The 10,589-nt window shown below is 36.6% G+C and overlaps 1 protein-coding gene across 1 annotated transcript; it reads right to left on the reverse strand.

Moving 5' to 3' along the window:
• Positions 1-7,092: 7,092 nt before the first annotated feature.
• hes2.1 (hes family bHLH transcription factor 2, tandem duplicate 1) lies at positions 7,093-8,011 on the reverse strand. The gene is made up of 4 exons (XM_058785590.1): positions 7,919-8,011; positions 7,715-7,810; positions 7,520-7,607; positions 7,093-7,409 (listed from the first exon to the last, which is right to left on the reverse strand). Exons 1-4 carry the CDS (start codon positions 8,009-8,011, stop codon positions 7,093-7,095), a joined length of 594 nt encoding a protein of 197 aa, XP_058641573.1.
• Positions 8,012-10,589: the final 2,578 nt, after the last annotated feature.

Below are 10,589 nucleotides of genomic sequence, written 5' to 3' on the forward strand. Positions count from 1 at the left end.
AACATTAGATTATATAATAATTCAGATGAATACATATACATATTTATTATCCAGAAGCCCTGACATGGGTCAGACCCTCAGTTACCTCTCAGCATGAATAAATGATGATGTAATTTTAATTTTTCATAGGCCAATCTAAGTGCTTTCTGGTTTTGAAATGTGCACTGTGTTTTTGTAAGTTACCTTGTTAAAATAAAAGAGCATCTGTAAAAGGCCATGAATGTAATGATGTAAATGTAGCTATACTGCCCAATAATTACTCATAGTTTGCACTTCACGGACTGTGTTGTCACTCTGTTCCTCCAATTACTTAAAAAACAATTCAAATTGATAGTTCCTTATTGTTAGATATAAAAAGGAAAAGGATAATTGGTGCGCTTACACAGGTAAAGATATTATTTTAAATCCAAGACTTGTATATATTGTATAAATTTGATATAAATTTTGAATATAATTATATTATAGAATTTTATTTATGTTATTTAAAGCTTTAACTAGTTGCTTATTAGCATGCCTATTAGCATATTGGCTGTTTATTAGTACTTAGTGACCATATTCTACATCCCTAATCCTACCTAATACCTAAACTTAACAACTACCTTACTAACTATAAATAAGCAGAAAATTAAGTGTTTATTGAGGCAAAAGTCATAGTTAATGGTTTGTTAATAGAGAGAATTGGACCAATAAAGTGTGACCGCTTTATCATACAACCAGAATTCCGGAAATGTTGGGACATTTTTTTTTAAATTTGAATAAAATGAAAACTAAAAGAATTTCAAATCACATGAGCCAGTATTTTATTCACAATAGAACATAGATAACATAACAAATGTTTAAACTGAGAAATGTTACAATTTTATGCACAAAATGAGCTCATTTCAAATTTGATGCCTGCTACAGATCTCAAAATAGTTGGGACAGGGGCATGTTTACCATGGTGTAGCATCTCCTCTTCTTTTCAAAACAGTTTGAAGACTTCTGGGCATCGAGGTTATGAGTTTCTGGAGTTTTTTGGTGTTGGAATTTGGTCCCATTCTTGCCTGATATAGGTTTCCAGCTGCTGAGGAGTTCGTGGTCGTCTTTGATGTATTTTTCGTTTAATGATGTGCCAAATGTTCTCAATAGGTGAAAGATCTGGACTGCAGGCAGACCAATTCAGCACCCGGACTCTTCTACTACAAAGCCATGCTGTTGTAATAGCTGCAATATTTGGTTTTGCATTGTCCTGCTGAAATAGACGTCGTCTGGAGGGGAGCATATGTTGCTCTAAAACCTTTATATACCTTTCAGCATTCATAGTGCCTTCCAAAACATGCAAGCTGCCCATACCGTATGCACTTATGCACCCCCATACCATCAGAGATGCTGGCTTTTGAACTGAATGCTGGTAACACGCTGGAAAGTCTCCCTCCTCTTTAGCCCGGAGGACACGGCGTCCGTGATTTCCAACAAGAATGTCAAATTTGGACTCATCTGACCATAGAACACTTTTCCACTTTGAAACAGTCCATTTTAAATGAGCCTTGGCCTACAGGACACGACGGCGCATCTAGACCATGTTCACATATGGCTTCCTTTTTGCATGATAGAGTTTTAGTTGGCATCTGCAGATGGCACGGTGGATTGTGTTTAACGATAGTGGTTTCTGGAAGTATTCCTGGGCCCATTTAGTAATGTCAATGACAGAATCATGCTGATGAGTGATGCAGTGTCGTCTGAGGGCCCGAAGACCACGGGCATCCAACAAAGGTCTTCAGCCTTGTCTCTTACGCGCAGAGATTTCTCCAGTTTCTCTGAATCTTTTGATGATATGCACTGTAGATGATGAGATTAGCAAAGCCTTTGCAATTTGACATTGAGGAACGTTGTTTTTTAAAGTATTCCACAATATTTTTATGCACTCTTTCACAGATTGGAAAGCCTCTGCCCATCTTTACTTCTGAGAGACTCTGCTCGCTAAGTCATCCCTTTTATAGCTAATCATGTTACCTGATGCCAATTAACTTAATTAGTTGCTAGATGTTCTCCCAGCTGAATCTTTTCAAAAATGTCTTGCTTTTTCAGGCCTTTATTGCCCCCGTGCCAACTTTTTTGAGATCTGTAGCAGGCATCAAATTTGAAATGAGCACATTTAGTGGATAAAAATGTAAAATTTTTCAGTTTAAACATTTGTTATGTTCTCTATGTCCTATTGTGAATAAAACATTGGCTCATGTGATTTGAAAGTCTTTTCATTTTCATTTTATTCAAATTTAAAAAAACGTCCCAACATTTCCGGAATTCGAATTGTACCACAATTTGAATCTGAAGATAAATTCACCCATATGTCAACAGTGAGTTCTGCATCTTTAGTCTGACAGTATAGATCTTTTGCTTCGATTTAGCTTCTTTGTCCACGTTTCTGCCCAAAGATGATCAGGAGTCAAAATGGACACATTTATGTTATAGCCTGAGCATGAAATGGTGGACATATTCAGCCTTTGTCATCTTGTTGATGCTGTGCATGCCAAACAATTTCCAATATGAACTGTTCTGAATATGTGTTTCTCATAACAGTGAGTTGTGAGATTTTGAAATAAATATAGCACCAGTTCTTCAGAATTCAAGAAAATAGTTAAATTGAAACCAAAAGGAGTCCAATCTATGAAAAGGCAGAGGTGAATGCTGTTTGCGTCTCTATATTCCCTCATGCTGCATGCCAGATGGCTTGTTTATGTTTTTTGAAAGGGCTGACCATATGTTGAAGATTTGTTTCTGTTTTTTGCTTCATGGTACCAATTTCAGGAGCAATTTCAATTTGCCAAGAGACAGAATATTCATTTTCAAAAGTGTTTTCCCCTGTTAATACATAATTTCATGACATTTAGTATTTCTTCATTTAGTTCATCATATCATGCAGTTACTTCTTCGTGTATAAAGGGATGATGAATCATCTGTCTAAATTATGAATTACTGCTTTGATTCTTTTTACAGATTCTTAACCTTGTTAACTCTTAACAGTTAACCGTTACGTATTAGTTTGAATAATTTTTGATGAAAGGTTCTCAGTAAGTACACTCTGCCAGTCTGGTACTTGTTGTACTTGTCCATTTTCTGTAGAAAGAAACCCTGGAAACTGTGTGAACCAGTACTTTCATTGTCATACTATTAAGTATTAAGACAATGGTTAATGTTGTGGTGTTTTAAATTCACTCTACGATCTCTATGTGTTCTCTTAAAAGTTTTCAGTGGCCACTTGTAAGCATCGCATTTGACATCAATTCAAGTTTCATTATATAAATTCTGAAAAACAAAAAATCCCCCCATTGCTTATATTCTTCTTCTACAGACATTAGTATTTCATACAGATGTATACAAACTTTGCATGTTTTTGAGTATTGGGTGGTTGTGAGATGTAATTTGTATTAACCCTCCTCCTTGCTTTTGACATGATGCTGTGTGGGACAAGACCTCCTTACTAAAATTGTCTGAACTCTGAACTCTTTGTTTTCTATTCTCTTAGCTTCACTCAACCCAAGCATTTCAATAAGCAAACCCAACCCCCTCCCTCAAGAGGATCAGCAGCTACTCACCAAAACCTATGCAACAATAAAAATCCCATAAACAGCTAGGTCTTTATTTCCTTTTTAACATGTTTAACATAGACAATCTATTGAACATTTACATTTACATTACATTTAGTCATTTAGCAGACGCTTTTATCCAAAGCGACTTACAAATGAGGACAATAGAAGCAATCAAAACCAACAAAAGAGCAGCAACATGCAAGTGCTGTGAAAAGTCTTGGTTAGCCTAACGCAGTACACGTAGCAAGGTTTTTTTTTTTTTGTTTTTTTAAGAAGTAAAAGTATGTTTTTCTATATTCTATCTAATGAGTAGATAGAATATAGAAAAAAGAAACCTTGTTTTTTTTTTTTTTATATTTATTTCAGTTAGAGAATAAATATGCAATTGCTAGGGGGTCAAGTGTGTGTGTTTTTTGTTTTGTTTTTGTTTTTTAAATAAAAAGAAGACGGATAAAATAGAATTAGAATAGAGAGTGCTAGAGTTAGAGGGTCAAATAAAAATGGAAGAGATGTGTTTTCAGCCGATTCTTGAAGATGGCTAAGGACTCAGCTGCTCGGATTGAGTCGGGCAGGTCATTCCAGCAGGTGGGAACGTTTAATTTAAAAGTCCATGAAAGTGATTTTATGCCTCTTTGGGATGGCACAATAATGCATCGTTCACTTGCAGAATGCAAGCTTCTAGAGGGCAAATAGGTCTGAAGTACTGAATTTAGGTAAAGGGGTGCAGAGCCAGTGGTGGTTTTGTAGGCAAACATTAATGTCTTGAATTTTATGCGAGCAGTTATTGGTAGCCAGTACAAATTGATGAATAGAGGTGTGACGTGCGTTCTTTTCGGATCAATAAAGATTCATCTTGCAACGGTATTTTGGATTAAATGTAGAGGTTTGATGGAATTTGCTGGAAACCCTGCCAAGAGAGCATTGCAATAGTCAAGTCTGGGCAAAACAAGAACTTGAACAAAGAGTTGTGTTGCATGTTCGAAAGAAAGGGCCTGATCTTCCTAATTTTGAAATACTATGGACAGATTTTGAGACAAATCTCTTTTGCATTGGTCAATTCTTTCTTCTTTTTTAACTATCATGAAAAATATTTTCTTAACCAATTTCACTTATAGAAGCTGTGATGTGTCAGGAGCTTATAGTAACCATAAGAAATATGAAGTAATAATGTGTTGTATCACAGAATAATGCAATATTATTCTTTTCCATCAGTTTGTTTAACTTTATATGTTATTTTCAGCAAATTTAAAAAAGAAGTTTCATCTGTAAAACTTGGAATGTTCCATATAGCATCACAATTGGATTATTTATTTATTTTTTAAATATGTGTACTGCATGCTGCAGTGTCACTGTTAGGATAATGTCTTTTTGGTGGTTGCAGTGTTTTCATTCCCCATGTGCTCTGTGTGACCTAGTTTTCCCTCATGTTTGATTGTGTCGTTTAGTTCAGTTGTGTCATTAATTTTCTTCATTAGCTTCTGTACTTATAGTCCAGTCTGTTCCGTTAGTCTTCGTCTGGTATTGAATGTCTGATGTTGCTGTATGTGATGTGCTACGTGTGTCTCCTGTCTGCCTTTGTGGATTTACCCTCGTGTGGATTATATTAAATACTGTTTGAATTCATCTCCTTCCTTGTAAGCTCCTCATTCCACTGTAGCGTGACAACAAGCTGCATGATTTGTGATATCAGTCTCGCCAGTGCCGTAGGAGCAGAGTGAGTTGAGTTATACACCATATGCTTAATATTTAGGCAGTTATTCAAATCCCTAAGTATGATAAACAATAATTATGATGCTTGGCCAAGCTCTAATTACAGTCATGCAATCAATATGCTGGAGGTCTTGTTAGAACACAAAGTGAGTCTGAATAGTACGAAAGTGAGTGCTGATTCTTGGATGTGCATAACTGTGATAATTAATTGATCTTCACTAGGGTCTTCATCATTTTTTTTAATGATTTGAACAAACCCCTGACACTATGAATTAAACTGCCTTGTTCCATTTGAGCTAGTAGGATTACAGACATGGCTGAAATCATACAGCTCATTGAAGAGAAGTATATTGTTACTATTTAGTTTTATTTTATTGATTTATTATTTCTTTTAGCCAATATGGTTATGATTTTCCCCATGTGGACAACAATAGACCTGAAATACCCTGCTGGGGGGGAGCATCAACAAGTCTACAGTATATGCTGGTTTGCAGATGCTTGCTGTTGCTGGCCATCCAGATCGGTCTGGTAACTGGTTTGTTGTTTGGGAGACCAGCTTAAACGATCTAAGACCGTCAAACCAAAGTTGTATAACCAGCTTTGGGTGGTTTCACAAAGAATTATGTTAAACACATTATATACTGAGCCTGATATCTTGTTGAACAACGTTCAATGTGCATGGACTGTAAAAAGCGGTTGCACTATGGCTTCTGCGGCTGCACACAATTATATTATGAAAAAAAAACTGATTTTGTATAGGCTATATGATCAATAATTTATTATTATCTTTACAATTTCCAGAGCAGTGTTCAGCGGTTCCTATCAGCGATTTATAAATGTGTTATGTCAAACATAGGCAACATAGCGATTAATTTGATAGGAATAGCTTCTATTCCGCTTTCATGAAACAGATTTGAAGTTAAACAAGCGCTATCTTTGGCGACCCTTATTTCCCGCGCAAAACTGTTCCTTTGTTCCTCACTGTTAAGAGATGCTAACGTTCCTTTGATAGAAATAGCTACGATTCCACTTAATGTTTCATGAAACAGACTTAACACTATCTGTGGCGACCCTTGTTTCTCGCGCAAAAGACTGAGCGCAGGGAGCTCTAAGTGATGCTAAAGTGAAGATCGTTTAGGCCTTATGGTCTCTCAGGAGACCTCTTATAATAACAGATGCTAAATGGGAAATTGTTGCTGTTGTTTCCCAGTTTTCTTATCCAGAAATAAAAATAGTTTTCTATTTATGTGTTCTTTTTTGTTTGTCATTTCTGTAGGCTATTTCTTTTTTCGTCTACAACTTCCAGCTGCTTTATTCCTCCAGTGAGAAATTTGAAAAACCATTTCCAATAAATAAACAAACAAGATTTCAAGAATTTCAAAGCAAAAGGGTTTTATTCTTCTGTTGATTCACAATAACATTTTGTGATTATGCTTTCTTCAGGGACATTCATTTTGCCATTAATAATTAACACACAGTGTTTACGATTTCTTTTGCACAGACCAAATGAAATCAAGTCAATTGTGCAAACCTCAGAAATACATTTTAACCCTTTGGGTTTACAATTTTGTTGATTACAACCCATAGTATTTAAACCCCCATCGAGGATTGCATAACGTTATGTTCATAGAAGGCAACATGATCTGTGCTCGCTGGCTTTCTTTCATTTACAAAGCCGCCACATTTCGTTAAATTCCTTACATGTAATCTCCATCTCAGGCTTTACATTTGAACTAAAATTTACTATGGCAAATAAATAACATGCAAAGTTAATTATAAACAATTTCCCTGAAGACTTCTGTTGCGTGTTTGGTCACCACGGTCTCCACATGTCCACAGCTGCCTGTGGCACAAGCCGAGGTTGACTGGGAGCGGACGCGGTACTGATGGAGTGGTTCTCCGTGGCAGAGCTGCTGTTCCTGAAGCTCACAAGTCTATGGTGCATTTGTGAAATCATTCTGGAGTTCTGAGCACAGCAGTTCTGGCAGGAGGACGTCGCAGACACCATCGAGTGCTGGATGAACTCGTTGACGCGCTGACGCGTTTCTGTCTCGAGGTTAGCCTGCGGCAGCATCGCAGAGATGCGCTGCAAGCAGGCTTTATATCCCTCTTTATAGCTGTCTGTTTGACCTTTGGAGAGAGAGAAAAAAAAATTAAATAAAATTGGAACAGTTAAAATAAATACAGTTGCCAATTAGACTCTGAAAATGGTGAAAACCAAAGTAAATTAAATCACGCACCTTTAGCTGATGAGGAAGGCAGATCTCTGAGGAACCGCACAGTCATTTCGAGAATGTCAGCTTTCTCCAGCTTTGAATAGCGTGAAGCCTACAAATCGAAAGTGATTCGACACATTAGGGTATTGTTCAGACACTGACATTGGCTACATTTGAATGTAAGTAATGTATGATCATGCAAGTACCAAAGATACTTACGTCTTTGCCGACCAGAGGGAGTATAAGTGTTTTTAAATGATTGAGGCTCTCGTTAATGCGAGCCCGCCTTCTTTTTTCCATCAATGGCTTGAGAGTCTGCAAAAAGACAGAAATCGGTTAATGTGAGTGTGAGTTTATAGAAACCACAAGCACAACCGTTAAAATGGTTCAAGGGTGTTCAAAGGAACCCAAAATCATCCTCACCTTTCTCAATTCATGTGCCTCTTTTCTTTGAGCCATAGTCATTCGAGAACCGAATGAGTGGGAATGAGCTTCGGTAATAACGTTTGGAGTCATGATTTGATCGGGTGGTGTCTCTAGATGTGCTCTTGAGAGAGGAGCAGAGAGTTTTGTGGTCAGGGTGTGTGAGAGGGGTCTTTTATAGGGCCCTTTGGCGTGGAGGGAGGGCTTCTATTCTATTGTGTCTTCGTTGGACGCAGAGGGCGATGCCAAAGGGAGAAGATCTGATCTGACTGTCCCAAAAGTTACCATCTGTTGATTGATGTCAGCATCATCCAAAACCACTGGCATGCGCATGTGACTGATGATTATTTTTATTGTCTCATAGACCTCCACATGTGTTTTTATCAAATATATAGCCCTACATATACATATAGGTATACATTTAAAATGTGGAAATTAAAGCACAATAATTTACAAAATGCAAGTTCATTTTCTATTTCGCATTTCGGTTTAATGTTTATTGCTAAATAAACTATTATTTGCTACAAGGCATTTAAAGTTGTAGGTTACTTTAACTTGTCTTTGATTTATTACAATTTGTGCTTTAAGATATTTTGTTTCACAAGGAAAACCGCCTAATATTGGACATCTAATAAATAATAGAGCATGATGACCGCGCGATAATTATCCAAGCCACGCTAGTGTCAACATCTGCTTACATTCGGACCATGTTCGATATAGCCTATGTTTTTATTACTCCAAAATACAACAAAACCATACCTTGTAAAATTAAGTGTTTAAGTTCATATTAAGCAAGAGTATGGAGGTTTGGAATGCAACATAAGAAAAAAAAGAAAAAAAAAGAAAGAAAAAGAAATTAAAAAATCCCCAATATGTAAAGGATAAGGTTAGAGATGAAAATAAAAAGTAAAGGTTTAGAAATAAGGTTGTATTTATATAAAGGAGGTTAAACCGCTTTCGTATGTTTTTGCATGTTTCTTTTCTTACTGCTTTTTTTCTATTTGTATTTTCCAGTGACCAGACATTTTAGTTGTTCGGTGGTTCTATTAAACACCTTGTTTCAAATCAGCGGTGATCTCACGCGTCTGACACGCGCCGTTACAATGTAACAGATGGATGTCCGTTCTTCCAATCACACCAAAGCGCGCCACTAATTTGAATCCCAACCCCCTCGAGTCAAGACTGCCAAACTCTTCAGTAACCTGTTTGCTATATTATCATCCTATCACGTTGCTTCGTTTATAGCGTGTCTTTCCAAACTATTGGCGTCTGTGTCTGAGCCATTTGGCAATAAAGCATCACGGACGGACGCAATTATTATTATTATTTTTCTTTCTTTGTTTAATTCTGGGTTCTGGGGGGTTGGGGAGGTAGGAAATAGGGTGACACAGGCATAAAAAATTAATCCGACAATCATATAGACCTACCACCATCAAAAATGCATGTCGACGGTTTTTGCATTCTCTGTCGGTGTGCTGTTGTCTGAGGTGCAGCAGTCAAACTGACTTATGAAACTAAAAGTGTGTAATAAAATAAAATAACGTGTTTACTTTTTACACGGTATGCAAGTTATAAGAGTAAAAACTATTGATTGAGTTGAAGAGCTTTTGAATGTTCAATGGACCAGACACGCGTCACAGTCTCCAAGAGCGCATCAATTAACCTCCAATGTAGGCTTGTGCTGGTCATGTCCAAAAAGAAAGAAAAAAATAGCCAAGCGTTGTCTTTAGTGTGAACTCATGTTTCATTAGACTGATATCATGACACACATTCAATGAATTGCAGGCCAAACTTGCTGATAAATTAGTTAACCTGAAAGACAAATCTTTCAAAAAAGACAGTTGCAAGGGTAGGCTACTACAGATGACCAGAGTCCTCATTTTCTGTTTGACAATATTGACCGTGAGGTGTGCTTTGTCTGTAATGTCTGTAATGTTTTGTAAAAAGTTGGTGAACTCTCCAATCTAACACTAACATTTAAATTCTGTATGAACTTTTCAGTGTGGAATGAATGAGCAGTCTCGGGGTTTGCGAGGCTGCCTGTGTCTCTCAGCATCACACTGATGCTGCAGCAGCAGATCGAGTCTATTTGTTTATCGTGTAGTCGAGAATTTTAAATATTAGATACTAAAATCACTGATGAGTCAAAAACATTTTAGATTTAGGCTGTATGAATGCAGCAAGAGTCAACGAGATGGTTGGCTAATGATTTAAAGTTTATTTAAAGGTGAATCTTAGACTAATGCTTATATAATAATTCTTTATGTTTCTGAGTAGTCTCTCAAATCTGATTATTCTCCGGTTCAAATACATCGTGGTTTCAACGTATCCTGAAAATAAATATCATTGTGTTGCTGTACAGTGACAGCACTATTCTTCAGAACTAATCAACAGAGCTTGCTTTGGAAACTTAAAAGAAGCATAGTGGGTTTTACGCATGAACATATTTAGTATTAAGTATTCATAAAGACGTTTTAAACTATTTTAATAATAATTGATATGATATAGGTCAGTTAAAATAGAATTCTAGTTAAAAGTATGATGGTGATTTGAAATGCTCTTCGCTCAAAGGTTTGCTGTCTCAGTTGTGTCTTTGTGAGCAAATAAAATATTATCAGGCAAATATGAATATGAAAGCACCTTGAGCAGTAAAATGCTCTTATTTTTTGGC

This window comes from Onychostoma macrolepis, chromosome 08, assembly GCF_012432095.1.
Source record: "Onychostoma macrolepis isolate SWU-2019 chromosome 08, ASM1243209v1, whole genome shotgun sequence".
NCBI lineage: Eukaryota > Metazoa > Chordata > Actinopteri > Cypriniformes > Cyprinidae > Onychostoma > Onychostoma macrolepis.